Source organism: Diaporthe citri, assembly GCF_014595645.1.
Source record: "Diaporthe citri strain NFHF-8-4 chromosome Unknown scaffold_2, whole genome shotgun sequence".
Lineage (NCBI taxonomy): Eukaryota > Fungi > Ascomycota > Sordariomycetes > Diaporthales > Diaporthaceae > Diaporthe > Diaporthe citri.
Genome location: NW_025064847.1, coordinates 801092 through 816097, shown reverse-complemented (window position 1 = coordinate 816097; position 15006 = coordinate 801092). Strand labels below are relative to the sequence as shown.

General features: G+C 52.9%; 6 protein-coding genes across 6 annotated transcripts; 3 read left to right on the top strand and 3 right to left on the bottom strand.

Moving 5' to 3' along the window:
• Positions 1–410: 410 nt before the first annotated feature.
• INS49_005889 (uncharacterized protein) lies at positions 411–2174 on the top strand (the record flags this gene model as incomplete). The annotated part of the gene is made up of 2 exons (XM_043166665.1): positions 411–706; positions 770–2174. The coding sequence occupies 2 exons, from the start codon at positions 411–413 to the stop codon at positions 2172–2174; spliced, it is 1701 nt and encodes a 566-aa protein (XP_043027809.1).
• Positions 2175–3238: 1064 nt separating this feature from the next.
• On the bottom strand, positions 3239–3583 carry INS49_005888 (uncharacterized protein; the record flags this gene model as incomplete). Its single annotated transcript, XM_043166664.1, has 2 exons — positions 3239–3304; positions 3401–3583. 2 exons carry the CDS (start codon positions 3581–3583, stop codon positions 3239–3241), a joined length of 249 nt encoding a protein of 82 aa, XP_043027808.1.
• A 2678-nt stretch (positions 3584–6261) lies between these two features.
• Positions 6262–7635, bottom strand: INS49_005887 (uncharacterized protein; the record flags this gene model as incomplete). The annotated part of the gene is made up of 2 exons (XM_043166663.1): positions 6262–7172; positions 7401–7635. 2 exons carry the CDS (start codon positions 7633–7635, stop codon positions 6262–6264), a joined length of 1146 nt encoding a protein of 381 aa, XP_043027807.1.
• Positions 7636–10583: 2948 nt separating this feature from the next.
• INS49_005886 (uncharacterized protein) lies at positions 10584–11428 on the top strand (the record flags this gene model as incomplete). The annotated part of the gene is made up of 2 exons (XM_043166662.1): positions 10584–11334; positions 11424–11428. 2 exons carry the CDS (start codon positions 10584–10586, stop codon positions 11426–11428), a joined length of 756 nt encoding a protein of 251 aa, XP_043027806.1.
• Positions 11429–12288: 860 nt separating this feature from the next.
• Positions 12289–12731, top strand: INS49_005885 (uncharacterized protein; the record flags this gene model as incomplete). Its single annotated transcript, XM_043166661.1, has 2 exons — positions 12289–12648; positions 12702–12731. 2 exons carry the CDS (start codon positions 12289–12291, stop codon positions 12729–12731), a joined length of 390 nt encoding a protein of 129 aa, XP_043027805.1.
• Positions 12732–13279: 548 nt separating this feature from the next.
• Positions 13280–14394, bottom strand: INS49_005884 (uncharacterized protein; the record flags this gene model as incomplete). Its single annotated transcript, XM_043166660.1, has 3 exons — positions 13280–13588; positions 13653–14294; positions 14350–14394. 3 exons carry the CDS (start codon positions 14392–14394, stop codon positions 13280–13282), a joined length of 996 nt encoding a protein of 331 aa, XP_043027804.1.
• Positions 14395–15006: the final 612 nt, after the last annotated feature.

The following is a 15006-nucleotide window of genomic DNA, read 5'->3' as shown; positions in this document are numbered from 1 at the left end:
TAGCTCCTAGTGCTGCATGGCTCCAGCATCCTCTTCGATCCGTGTAACCAATCGCAACTACTCAACTTCATCTCGGACCCTCACCCACCCAAAAAAACCGCTTCGCTGCGGGCAGGTTCGACGACATATCACACAAATCGATGATGCTGCCAGCGTGCTCTCCCCAGGCGTTTACCGTCGAACAACCATGACAAAGGTCTTGCTCAGCCAAGCCATGTAATATGAGGTTCATCTACATAATGGCTGGCACACCCACGCAACGCAGCTCGGCATGGGATGACCAACTCCGTTTGGGATACATCTGCTTTTGTTCTAATAATCACCGTGGTATATAAGTGGTGTTGTGGACACTTCGTGGTTCTAAATCCCGCTCCATAAACCAAGGCGGTTGGATCTGTTCGAGACCCAAGATGAGGAAGACTACATTCCTCACCCTCCTCGTCGGCCGAGCTGTCGTCGTGACCGCGCAAGATGCACCGACTGTCAAGACCGTCAATGGCACGCTGCAAGGGGCCAAGTGTGCTTCCAACGACGTGAACTCATTCCTGGGTATCCCCTATGCCCAACCACCCGTGGGCGACCTGCGCTTTGCGCCACCGCAGCCATACAATCAGACCTTCGACACTCGTCAGGCAACGCAGCCACCGCCTGCCTGTACGCAGTTCAATGTGGCTTTCTCTGAGCGTGGCCCACAGTCAGAAGACTGGTAGGCTCCATCCCCCGGACGGACGTATGCTTGGTGGGTGTGGACTAACTCGCATTTGTACAGCCTCTTCATAGATGTCTGGGCCCCCGCCAGCGCCAAGTCAGACTCGAAATTGCCGGTGAAGGTGTGGCTTTACGGGGGAGGCAACCAGGCGGGCGGAATCTCAAACCCAACATATGACGGCTGCACAGCAAGTGAGAAAGTGATCCAAGTGTCTATCAATTATCGTGTTGGGCCCCTGGGCTTCCTCGCACTGGACAGCCTCGGCCTCCAAGGCAACCAGGGCATCCAGGACCAGCTGCTTGGACTGCAGTGGGTCCAGGAGAACATCGAAGCCTTTGGTGGCGACTCGAAGAAGGTGCTTTTGTTTGGACAGTCAGCAGGTGCCTCCGATACGTACATCATCAGCAGCCTCCCACAAGCATCTTCGCTCATCAGCGCGGCTATCCTGCAGTCCGGAGCAGGGAGCCAGTTGGACACAACAGCGGATGCGCAGAATGCGACCCAGGCCTTCGTCAAGGCCTTGGGTTGTGGCCTGGATGATGTTGCCTGTGTTCGCGCTGCTTCAGTCTCGACCCTCAACTCGTCGATCACCGCTCCCGGATCATCCTCTTCAAACCCCATAGTCGACGGTACTATCATCCCCGCGCAGCCTCTCGAAGCGGGTCTCAAAGTCCCTGCCGTGGCCGGGTCAACCACGGACGAAGGCACCTTGTTCATTCTGAGCCAATACCAGGCCAACGTGCTGACTCTGAACTCCACGGACTACGATGGCTTCCTGACCAGGACATTCGGACCGCTGGCACAGAAGGTCAATGAGACGTACCCGTTGTCAAACTACACTGGCTCATCCGGCGGTCCTGTGCTGGCGGCCATGTCGGCTGTCATCACGCACGGCCAGTTCAGATGCCCGACCAGACGGTTCATCCGCCAGGCAAACCAGGACGGTGTGCCAGTCTGGACATACTCATTCAACCACACTCTCAGTTGTCCGTGGTACAACAGCATCCCGAGCTATGCCCTGGACCTGCTTGCATCGACCCACACCGCCGAGATCCCGTTCGTCTTCAACGGCACCACGGGCATGCCGAAATCAAACGGAACCTGCAGCCTCTCCGCCGGGGAGGCGGCCCTCGCCGCGAAGATGCTTGGCGCGTGGGACAGCATGGCGGCGAACGCGAACCCGGGCAGTGACTGGCCTCAGTACAACACGTCCAGCTCGGCCGGGGTCAATGTCGTCGGGGATGACTTCACGATAGGGACTGTTGATTACAGCATGTGTGACTTCTGGGATGGGATTCAGGCTGCCACTGCGAATGGAACATCGAGCGGAGGCGCAAACGGAACGACTCCCGGCGCAGGGTCTGGTACACAAACATCGGTCGCCGCCTGGCCTTGGTTCGAAGGCATCGTTGGTTCACTAGCAGTTGTTGCTGGGCTGTACCTCGTTCCTTTATGTGCACTGTAGTACCTGGTCAGTATCAGCGACTACATGTTGATAGTTGGCATGCCCAGTATGGCTCCGGCCTGTCCAGGGCTGGCCACATTACTTGGACGGCAAATATAACACGAGCATAATAGTACATAGTGATGCAAGGACCACAATTAAATTTTCAACTCTAAACATACGTGCATTCGAACCCTGGTACTGCGGTGTGTGTGTGTGGAGTGTGCGACAGATCTTGGAGACGGTCCCTTACACCGTTGAGACAAGAGCCCACACCAGAACAGTACTCCCGGGGGAAGCCAGCGGCAGCGAGGTTTCGCTTGCTTTGCCATAGCGAGTGATTAAAAGCGAAGGTTTTTTTTTTTTTTTTTTTTTTTTCTTATAGGGTCCGTCTGAGTCCACGCGAGTCTACCGAGTCCAACTCGGGTCGACCTTCAAGGCGCAAGTGGCTGCTCAACAACGGGAAAGAACCAATGGTTTGTTTGTAAGCTACTTCGCTAAAGATTGACTGAATGAAAGTTCTTAAGACACGTTTACGTGCGAATTGTCGTGGTGCCCAATAACCTTCTTCCCCCTTTCATGGGTGCGGACAGGCGGGACCGTGCAGCCTCTGAAACACGTAGTCTTTGTTCTAAGGGCCATAGTATTGTCCTGTTCTTACATGAGCCGTTTGCAGCTTGGATTTGAGAACACCCTTGACTGCTCCGATTGTCGCTAATTGACGCAAAGAACGCACGCTCGTGAATAAGCCCTCGTTGCACTTAATAGTTGAAGGTTACGTTGACACTCCAGTCGTAGTCTTGCTTTACATGTGGTGAAAGTTCCAATGTGACTCTTTCGGAGAGCTGCTCCAATCAGGATTGCTCTGGTAACATGATGATTGTTCAACTGCTGAATTGTTTGAAACAATTCTTTGGTTTTGGGGGCATGGTAACAAGTATGATTGCACGGTTCTAAAATGGAGCAACAGGAAATCTCTGATAATCTCATTCCTATTGTCTATCACTATACTTTCTGCTCGAGTGTTGTGTTGATCGGCTGCCCGAAGGATCCGGAGGATTGGATACTGTAATCCACCCTCGCAATTACACGCATGCAGGTGTGCCGCTACCAGTGTTCACACCGTTGCGGTCGCAGCAATGCTCAGCGACCTGCCGTGGGAAATGGTTAGCGTCTGGAGGGCAATCCCTGACCTTGTACTTTTCGAGCAGCCAGCAAAAGAAGGAAGGAATACGCCTAGAACTTACGTTGCCGCCACTAGGGCCCTCGTAATCACAGCAGAGGGAGTAGCCTCCCCAGTTGGTGTCGTGGGTCAGTGTGTCCGCCGACTGATAACCAGCACAGGCAGAGCTTTGTCGGGCCTCTACTGCCGCAGACAGAGCGCCAGTAGAGAGTGCCAGAAGGGCAGCAGCGGAGATTGTGAACTTCATGATGAGAAGTATTGAAAAGAGTGTCTTGCAGTGTGGTGATTGCTTGTTATTGGAGTGAGGGATGGTACACACTACACTCGAGTAGGAAGACGGAAGTGGTTCATTGTATTTATATTCGTCGCAATGTTTTGTCTTAAACACGGCGTCCTTATTCCTCCTCGCATGATCGCACGCTCCGTGCGGAGATGATGGCCGGACGAACCCCTGGCTGTGCTGGAAACAGGCATTCTAGCGTTGGCCGAAACTACTTTAGATTACACTCGTAAATTGTGTATGGAGAAGGACCGCTCGTACCAACCCAAGACCACTGGGTCCGCTCAAGGAACTGCCCGTCGAAGTTCCGGGGTCCTCTTTTCACAAATGACCCGCGTCGCTTATGCAACCATTCACAGCACACCGAAGAATCCACAGCATATTGCTAAAGTCCGTCATAAACAGCCCATGCAGGAGCGGATTGCTGGGAGATCTACGACAAGGCTGCAAAGACCGGTCCCCTACGTAAGCCAAGTAGCACTATGTCACTTCATCAACCGACATGTCACCTCTTGTCTTGCCACAAACCTGTAGCTGTCCACGGCCCAGTCCTGGCAATTAATTACCCGGCACCATTGTGAACGTCTCCATCATGGATGCACCACCCACAAGACTCTCGGGTACGACTCAGAGGGATTCTGAACATCTCGTGGCACTTTACCGAGCAGACTCACCTGCCCACTTCGGATAGTCCCCACAAGAAATTAAGCTTGATTTGCGGAGGACGATTCAGATGCTCAGAAGGTAGTATGCGATACACTCGACCAGCATTAATTTTGTTAGCTCGCTTTTTCTATGGGGCTTTATCTTAAGAATTTTCTCTTTACCTTATCTCTATACTTATCACAAGGTACCTAATGCTTTCTTCTTTCTTAAATAATTATTTCTTAATATTCTTAGTTAATAATTCTTTCTTTAATATTAGCAATAGCAAAGTTTTAAGTTTAAAAAAGAGGTATTGACTTTTATTTAAGAAGAAACGTATTTTTAGTGTAAATAGGTACCTTTTAGGCAAAGTTTTGGTGTAAAGAAACCTATGGGTTGCTAACCCATAGATATGCCAAGCTAACAATATTAATGCTGGTTGAGTGTAGTTACCGACGAACATGAGTCTTGGCTAGAACCTTCCCAAATATACTACCACCCCTCCCGTTACTGTATGAGAAAGTGTACTTCTCATGAGGGCTGGGGATTTTGGGAAGAAGAGCAAGCAGTGTGGTGTCATCCAGGAGAATTACTTTACCTTTGAGTATCTATTGGCACCTCTGTGATTTAGAATTATTATCGTTATTTCCGTGTTACATTGTTGGATCTTCGGACTATGGGTTTGGATACAAGGCAGGACTTCTGAGATTAAATGAAGTGGATCGTTTAGGCTCTTCAGATCTCAAGCATCTATTTGGTTTCACAGGTTTTGGGCTGCGACGTCAATTTGGCTGCCGGGCTGGTTCGGCTGTCGGGGGGGTTACCCTATTAGCAGTACATGCCCGTCCAGATGCCCTGCTGTGGGCACACGCAGTCAGTCATGCCTGGACAAAGTCAAAGATGCTGAGGTGTAAAAGTTTATTAGATACTAGCTCAGGGCAGCTGCACAAACAGCTGAACCCGCTGCTTACTGTTGTGTCCATGAGTCAGAGCAATGGCCGCAAGATCAGTTGCCACTGGGCGGTCAGAAGACACGGGGTGGCTGCCTTTAGCTCAGGAACCGGGGTATTTCTCCGAGATTCCTCCACTGGGAATAACTGTCAAATAGTCTACAGGCTCCTTGAGAAGATCGAAAAGGAGACGAACCGACCGGGTGCGATCATCGTGTTGTCAAATCAGACGAGGCACGCTTTTAGCCCTGTCGTAGATTCATGAAGACAATCGCATGCGACGAACGCACATTTACCCGGCCGTGGATCGTAACTCTGTGAATTTACTGCATCTGCACCAATCAGGAGGAGTATGCCGAAGAGAGTGGACTGCAGTTGGCGCTCATGGCCGGTGAGGATAGCATGTCTCTCTCTCATCACCTGTGGTGGACTACAAGACAGCAAAGGCTATAACTATTCAAGCCCGTGGTCGACCTAACTACTTTGCATAAAGAAGTCCATAAATAAGACTTCCCCTGGTCGCCCGGTAGCTTCCCGTTCCAAGACCCAAGCAACCCCCTGCTTTGGGCTTTATCTCAACACAAGAGCTTTTCATCGTCGGGACAAAATTCAATTATTCCAAACTCTGATGGTCTTCGATGACTGAGGTAGTCTATGGGTCCGTCTGTCGATGCTCCAGTACGTATGTGCATCCATGGGCAATTTGGTCATCTACCTTCTTAAGGGGTTCTGTAATCAGCTTGAGTTCATGTATATTCATATCTTAGTATAACTTTTTATAGCGCAAGATAAGGTTGAGTTGTGCGCTTGTAGGGTGGTCATACGTGTTATTGAACCTCTATCATTTTAATATGCCTATCTTATCAGCAATATGGATGATATTGTCGACAAGCCATATTCACAATAATCAAAGCCATAAATACATTTTCAAAACGGTTCGCATAAGCAGTATAGATGATTACAATGTAGTATATTTATCGTGGCTATCCATATCATTCATCACTACATCCGCCGAGTCTATCTCGCAGAGATGTCGACCACGATCGTGTCTTAAAGGGGTGGCTTGTCCGTGTTCGGATCTACCCACCCGCCTGACGAATACTCAGGCGGCGTCGATATCCTGTTAGGATCGCTTGTGCTCTCTGGTAATGACATTATTGGATTCGAGTCCGCCTCCACGGGACTCCGGGCCTCCATCCCCGGCAGCTCGTACAGCTCCTCCTGGTGCGGCCTGTTGTGTGTCCAGCTGGACCGTGAAGTGTTCGTCGCTTGCCTCGCTATTGGCGACGATATTGCTGAGCCTGGGCCGGACCCCGATGTGCCAGACGGGCCGTGGTTGTACATCCCAAACGCGTTTGATGAGGCGAAGGCGGATGCTGGCGACGGGGCCCATGACGATTCGCTGCGGAGTGTCGTGGCCCTCGAAAGGCCCTGGGAGAAGCCCCTGCCGGGAAGTGTGAGTGGCGATGGCCATGCCGACGAGTTTCGTTGTGGGTGGCCGTCGTACAGCTGAAATACGGCACTGTCGCCGGTGAGCTCGCTCGGCGAGTCTGCCATTCCGTGCCCGCCCCCTCTCCACGCCTGAGCCTCTGCTGGGCCCGGGTATGCAGGCGTGGGCGGCACCACACTTGCTCCAAACACCTGCGCCTCATACCCCGTCACTCTACCCTGTCCTGCTGGGCTGGGCAGCCCTGGCGTCACGGCGCCTGGGCTGAGAAGGCTCCGGTTCTGGTCCTTGTCCTTGTCCTGGGCTCGCGCTGCGGCTGCTCGTGCTTCGGCGAGGAGTTGCTTGTCCTTCTTTCGCTTGGTGAAGAAAATGATCATACATGCGATACATGCAAGTGTCATGGCGCCTGCGATGCTGGACGTAATCACTCCTATCTTGGCGCTCAACGACAACTCCTCATCTTCGTCATCTGTGCTCCCTTGGTCGTCGTCGTCCTCGTCGCTCTGTGCGCGCGCTGTTGATGTTGTATATGTTGATGTTGTTGTGGGTGTGGGAGTTATCGTCGTCGAGAATGTCAATACCATCGTCCCTATTGTTGTTGTGACAGTGGAGGTGACTGTGTCGTCTTTCTTTCCTTCTGCGAGCCATTGGGCTTCTGATACGCTCAGTGGCGTCTTGGTCTCCGAACAAGATTGCTGCATAGTATTATACACCTTGCTCATTGTTTCGGCATCCCCCATACTCCCTAAGCACCTCGCCGAATCGAGAACGAAGTCCCCGTTATTGCCACAGAGGCAGTCGTTCATCTCGGACACGGTGCTCTCGGAGGAGCAGCCCGAGGTGTCGACCGCCTGTGTAAGACATGACTGTGCCGAGGCGGGATATGCCGAGAAGTCGACGTCGACGGAGGCCCCGGTCGGGGAGGTGAGCAGAAGGACGTAGAGGATAATCGTCGACGGCAGCGTGTCGAGCCTCATCTTCCCTGCTTGCTACCGTCGAGCGGCTCCACCTCTCTCGTATGTACTGATTATGCCCCAATGTGTGGTGACGTCTGGAATGGGCGGCGGCGGCGGGTTGCGGTGCGGTGGCTGGAAGCGGTCGACTTGTGAGAAGCCTGGTGAGCCTATCTCCACCCGTGAATGTCTCTGTTCCAGCTTCTCCCTCCTCCGCATAACCATCCGGCGCGCCAACGGTGGACTGGAAACGAACGTGCGGTACCGCTAATACGGTTTAAGAGCAAATAAAAACGGGCTTGGAGTTGAAAATGGCAAGAGGACCAGATGGGACGAGGACTCGGGAGTCATCTGGAGCCTGGAGACACTGACAGCTAGAGGAACGTGGGCAATCGTCCGAAATACAGCCCATCAAGCAACCCCGGTCGTTGCATCGGCAAACACATACTGAGAAGAGGCCCCCGTCCCACGGAGATATTGACGTCAAGGCTTTTTTCCTTTTTCCCATGGGCTTCCCAGGGCCCTTTTCCCAGTCCCGCGGCCGTGGTAAGCTCGCTTGTGCAGGCTGGCGAGCTCTCGTCAGGGCACCTTCTGGCATTCCAGCACCTTGGCGGCTGGCGTTTGAAACAGGCCCTTTTTTCGTGTTGCGCGCGGCCACGAGTCATCATGCCGGGAGGAGGTGCCTGGTGGCCCCTGAGCCGCAGGGTACCATTGAATTGCTCTTGATTGTTTCAGGGATGACAGCTCTGGGCTGCCGCGTGAATGGCGTCCCACTGCTGTGGGGAGGCTTATTATGTTCATGCACACGCACTGCCCGGAGCCTGCGGCACTGCGCCGCAGAGATCAACGTCAATAGAACCGCAGCACAGGAGCCCCGGAGCCCACGAAACCGACTTTGTTCATGACGGTGCATCCTGGAGGCGGGCATGTGCGACTCAGGGGACCACGGGACCGCGGGCTTGTCCCCAGTAACTGGACGAGATCTCCGACGCAAACAGCAGTCCTGACAGCCATTTTGGAGAAAACCCCCGTGTGCTTGATCCCGAACGCGAGCGATCGGCGGTCGGCGAGTCTTTGCCTTCTGGGAGAGACTCTGGCTGAGGATATTGCTCCCACACCGTTGGCGACGAAGGGGGCGGCACTGTCGGCACCACCGGCCAGCGGCCGTGATCACCACTGATTGACCGGTCCGCGGCTATCTTGGCCGAGACGAGCCGAAGGACACCAGAGCCCCATTGGCGGCTATGAGGCAGGACGAGATTTGACATTGAAGGACGGAGATCGCTCGCGGTCAAGTTTAACCTCGTCCAAGGTTGCGCCGGCATGTGGGCATGCCAACCCCTTGGTACCCACAGGTTTATTCACGTCGCCGTGGCCATGACTCGCCCCCAGCCCCGACTTGGCAGCAGCTTGTCTGCCAGCTGAAATGAAACAATTATGCCGCTCGTTAGGACCTGCCCAAGAAAAGAACACACAGCCTGACATGCAGACCGATCCCTGATAATTGCAAGGCAAAGGCTTGAGAATTGGCTTGAGAATGCGGGTGAAGGTTGAAAAATCCACGTGGGTGAGTGACGATCTCTCTATGTCGAGTCAAATAGACTAGTCTGCCAACATCGCCGTTCAGCGAGCACGGACCCGGCGCAGTCGTCGCGATCCGCCCTCAATCAAATATGTGGAGGCGAGGGGCCCGCCGATGGGGAATCTCGGACCGGAGCTGTGGAGTGAGTGCTTCAGTCTGGGACCATCAAGAACAAGGCCTTCATTATCCCTCGCGGACCCTCCATCATCCTTTTGCTTCGGGAGATTTGGCGGGATTTTCTGTGCTTGTAAATACTTGAATATCCCGTCGCCTTTAGTGTGATACCCCATGAGCTACCATCAGGTCGCCAAAGTTGAAACATGTTCAGCTGAGATCGGGTCTCTGCGGGGGTCCGTCTGGCTCCCGAGATCACGTTGGGACGTTGCTCGAGTCCACTCGATGTGCCGAGGCCAAGGAAAGGCCGGGCCTCGGAAGGGGATATATCGACGTTAACTTACGCACGGCCAATGACCTGTGTTGGTCTAACAGCAGCGTGTTCGCGGACGCCGGGTGCCGGGTTTGTATATACCCAGCGTGGTGGGTGGAACGATTGATCTACCTAGGTAGCCGAACCTCTGCTGGCTTGGTGAAAGCCAGGAGAAGCATCTCGGTGAGGGATTGCAGACTGTAAAGCATCAAACATGACGACCACGGGCGATAAGACACTTCAGGGAAAAGATCAGAATAACATGGTTGGTCTTCAGAGAACCAAAAACACGATGGTACTAACAAGAGGCAAAATACGTAACTAGGTACTTGGGTAGCTATCGGATGTGTAGCGGTTCTACGGAGTAAACGAACAGAAGAGGCCAACGCTGAAGCCGAGGCGTGGTCGACCCTCAGAACGAGCCTTCTTGCTCACCATTTTTGGCATCGTGGCCTGGATGTTTCGCTAAGTGGTTAGGAGTAGTGTTAGCACAGAAGATCTACAGCTTAGTGTCGACAGCTGCCTATAAATTTGCTTGGGCTAAGCGTACAATGCGATTGCCCCTGCCTTAGAGTCCGCGCACACCACGCGCCGTCGACGGGCGGACCGACAGGCTCCCGCAGCGGCGCAACACTCGGACGAAGACAAGCCTTAGCCTGACCTTCTCCTGAGTTCAGAAGAGAGAGACCAGATCGGAAGGCGTACGCTAGATTTGAAATGCCACGCGTCATAACCCAGAGCACGTTCGGACGGCAACTTGGGACTCCGGACTTCGCCCAATATGGCTTGCGAAGATAAACGCGATGCCTCCGTATAAGAGAGGCAAGCTCCCGGTGAGAGGTGGTCAATTCAGCAACTGGCTTCATTTCCAGTGACATTCTCCCCTTCATTCTTTGACTTCTTTCTATAAGACTTTCGTTTTAATCAACATTTACTTCATTCTTACATTCTCTCGACGAGACCATGTTGACCAAGGCATCTCTCTTTCTATTGCCTTTGGCCCCGACCATCGTCTCAGCCGGGCTTTTGCCACGCTGGCTGGCCCTGGACCGTCGTACCGATACCTGTGGCGTGAACGGATTTGACCGGAATGCGGGCAATTACTTCTGGAGTGCGAGCAAGCAATTAGCATCATATTCTGGTTGCTCAGCCAGATGTGCTAAGAGTGACCGCTGTGAGAGCTTTGGCTTCAACGATGAAGTCTGCATGCTTTTCGACCTCTCTCTGGCTGAGAACTTCGACGAGGATCAAGATAGTGATGTCAAGTACTTTGACGTCGGCTGCATTCAAGAGGAGGCCTCAACATCACCCACGGGAAACGCATCGTCTCCTCTTACTCGTACTACCACGGTATCAACGGCGACGCGAACCATCACTCGCAGCATCGCGCTGGCCACTGGGACTGGGGCCCCATCGCAACCGATCAACGGCACAGGCTTCTTCCCCGTGCACAGGACCGCCACGGCTAATAGGTTCCCACATGCTCCGACACGCGTGAGCAGTATCGAGGCTGCTACCCCTACGGCTACCACAGATGCCTCAGTCACCGAGTCACCCGCAGCCGAGACCAGTGACACCAGCACGAGCACACCCAGCAATGGCTTCCCACAAATAAACGATGGGATCCTGCCACCGAGCAGGAATATCACACTTGCGAACAATGGCACCAGCATTTCTCCCAACACCACCATTGCTTTTAATGGCACAAGCGCAGGTATGTACTAGTATGCCTCCCGACTGCAGCTTTTGTCTAGTCAGATTGCGCATCTTGGACCGTCTTGTAACTAACGAACCCTTTTATAGAGTAGAGATCCTACGGCCCAGATAATGAAAATCAATGCCACCATGTCAAGCTACCTTACTCCAGGTCGATCTTCTGGTACCTAAAACTTTGCATGCTTGTCACCATACACTCTTTATTTTCGGCCACATTCACATAAACGAACACTAGGCCCTGCGAGCACCAAATAGTAATGAATACGGTTGAAATTGGCTGGAGACACACTGAATAACATACAGAGTTGGGTAGTATTCTTGTTAAACTCCGCCATTGTAAATTATGTGCACCACTTGCCCAACGGTCTAATTAAGTCTTCATCCATAATGCCACCGCAAAGCTTTTTCAATTCTGACTCATCACGCGGCTTTTGTTGCTGGGGCACTAACGGGCTAGTTTCTGCTGTCAAAATAGTCGTTCTTTCGACCGATGCAGCGGGAATGCATCATAGCGCCATTCAGCGTGGCCTTGAGCTTGTAGCGTGATCACTAGGCACATCACAGTCATCAACAAACGAGAGTGATCAAATATAGTAGCCACGTCACTGTCTCATTGGCCACCGTCGCACAGTTTTCGAAATGTGCGAGGGATGTTCCACCTAAATAGTTCTATTACAAAATTTGGGTAGTCCGGCGGCTCCCTTGATGGATTGGGATCACTTTTGTGCGCTACACTACTTCACCTTATTTAAATAATAGGTCGGGGCTTACAGGACATGCGATTTGGACAAAAAACAACGGTATTCCAAAACTTCCTACTACTAGACACTCACAAGCCATCACACGCTCCAGACTCCACAATCGGACCCGGTAACGAATCGACTGAACCATTTCGCACATTGGATTTTATCGGCGGGCTTAGTACGCGACCTCCACAATCAAGAACTTCAAAATGCGTGGGCCCGAGCTATGGGGTCTGGTGCTATTCGCCCTTGACAAGATCAATATCAGGGAGCAGAGTGCACAGCACGAGTGGGGACAATCATCTGATCAGGGCCACTTCATAAAACTCACCGGGGAGCTGACATTTGGTGCGACCGAGCCCCCGAACAGGCTCCCAACGAACATGTGGGATCGCCAAAGAGATGCCGGCCACCTTTCAGACGGACAGACACGGGTCTGGTGGATGATACATGACAGCGACGTCCCAGGCCGTCACCGTGTGCGTTGGTTCGACGTTGTCTTCGTCAAGCAGATTCACGCCGAAACCATGGCCGAGAGGATACGGTCCCACAACGAATGGCGCGAGTTCGTCAGGCGAGAGTGGTTGGCATACATGCGTGCTGGGTTGCTTGGATTCCTCAGGCTGGCGCGGTCGGACTCCCCGCGATCTAGACGGCTTTCACGCTGGGTGGCCGGCTTACGGTTGGTCAGACACGATCATTTCTGGATCGAGCATGAGGTTGACGAGTTTAACAGAAGCAATCCACACTATCATCCGAGGAATCACACGCCCGCCCCTTCCAGGCAAGCCCCCCCTCGATTCGAAATTCGGGTGCAAGAACACACAGGGTCGCAAAGAGTCCACCAGCCATGATGAACGCCAGTTGAGTGCGCCGCCGGCAAGATCCTTCTACGGCTCAGGATGCGCCACGGCAGCCGAGATCTGGGGCATGGCAACTTAATTCTTCCCATCTTTGCGTGCAGTGCAAGGTTGCTGATGGGTAATCTGTGTTTGGGAATTCTGTTCTGAGAGAAGAGCGCGATTACTTCGATTAGACTAGCCAGGTGGCCCTGAGAGCGCTCGGCACTTCAATCATGGGGCAGGCTTGAGACACGGACGAGGCACAATTATGGAAGTTGTGAAGAGGAGCTGATCTTGGTCAGGATGTCATTTCACAATTCTAGGAAATGACGATGTCTATTCAAAACAAAACAACACATCAGAGATGATAATTGATCACTTCGTCCCCAAGCTGGCCGTAGACACCGTCGAGGACCTCCACCACCTCCTGCGGCAGCGGGCCCTGGTCAATGATGTCCAGATTCGTAGCCAGCTGGGCTGTGCTGGACGCGCCGATGATTACCGCGTCACCCTTTGCACGGTCCAGCACGCCATGGTACGTGGTCCACCTGAGAGCAGCCGCGTGGCCATTGATGCCGTGCTTGGCTGCCACTTGCGTCGCGTTGTCCGCAGCAATTGCGATCTTGGGCTTGGAGTAGTTGGCTACATAGAGCTTGCCCACTTGGTGCTGGCCGCGCACATTTTGGTTAGTTCCCATCTGTGCATGAAAAGAAGGAGGCGCGCCCACTCACCGAAGAGTCGAACCGACTTCCGGACTGGGCAGTCTTCTGGTTCCCCACGAAGACACCTGCCGCGGCGGGGCTATATGCGTAGAACGCGATGCCGTGCTTCCTCAGCACTGGGAACAGAGTGTCCTCCCCACTCCTCACGAGGGGGTTGTATTGCCCCTGGTAGACGGCCGGGGCGACGTAGCCTTTCTCCTTGCAAATGGCCACGATTTGTTCGACCTCGTCGGCGGTGTAGTTTGAGATCCCGAACCGCTTGAACTTGCCTTCCTGATAGGCCTGATTCATGGCCTCAATCGTTTCCTCAAAAGAGGTGTCACGATCAGGCATATGGAGATACATGATGTCGATCTTGACGCCGTCCGGGAGCTTCAAGTCCGCGACAGACGCGTCAATGCTTGACTTGACTTGCTGGGCGGTGTGAAAGGGCCCGTCACCAGGGACGCCAAGGATTTTGGTGTCGATATTAAACCTCGACCCGGCGCCTGCGGCTCCGAGACGGGGTTCCGACGAGCCCTGCGCACTGGGCGAGTAGTTGCGGGACGTGTCAAGGTGGCGGCCGCCATGCTCATAGAAGGTGTCGAGAAAGGCCTTCACCTCGTCAGGCGTATCATATTTAACCAGTTTGTCGACCTTGGAGTCGCCGACCTGATCATGCTGTTGGTAAGCTGTAGACGACAGAGTATTTCTTAAAATAACGCACATTTGCGGAGCCTAGGACGATGACAGGACGTTGACTTTGCGACATTCTGGCAAACTAGGCTTCAAAGGCAATCTTTTGATGTCGGGCTTTCGTGTTTGGATATTAGAGATGGTTATCTCATGGAATGTTGGCGGTTGACAATTGGTGTTATTGTCTGGCTTAGTGGTCTTCGAACACATTGCTCTCCAAATTTATAGATCGTGACGAAGGATCAAACTGTGATTTCAAATGCTGTTGATGTTGATTGAGCTTAACTCCGTGTCCGAGACCGCTGGTCAAGGATGACAAATCCCCTGTTTCGATCCACTTTCAAGCACTAATGAAGTCAGTAAGCTTACCGTTGACTAAAGCGAGCGTTTACTGATCAAGGCCTAGTTTAGGCCATTACGTGATGAAATCTAGTGCGCGGGTGGACAGCATCAAGCGAACATTGGCACTCTACAGCAGCTTGTTGGCGGAATAAGCCATTACCAGGCACACCACGTTCTGCAGAAATCTAGCTCGCAAGGTTTTCGATGCGTTCGCTATCGCTACGTATTAGCCACGGCTTTCTTACTGAGGTAGAAGAAGCAACACTGTAATGGCCATCAGTTGGGAAACTTGTAAATCAAACAGGAACCCGGCGAGACCTCGTTGTTCCAGGCGATATACTTCTAA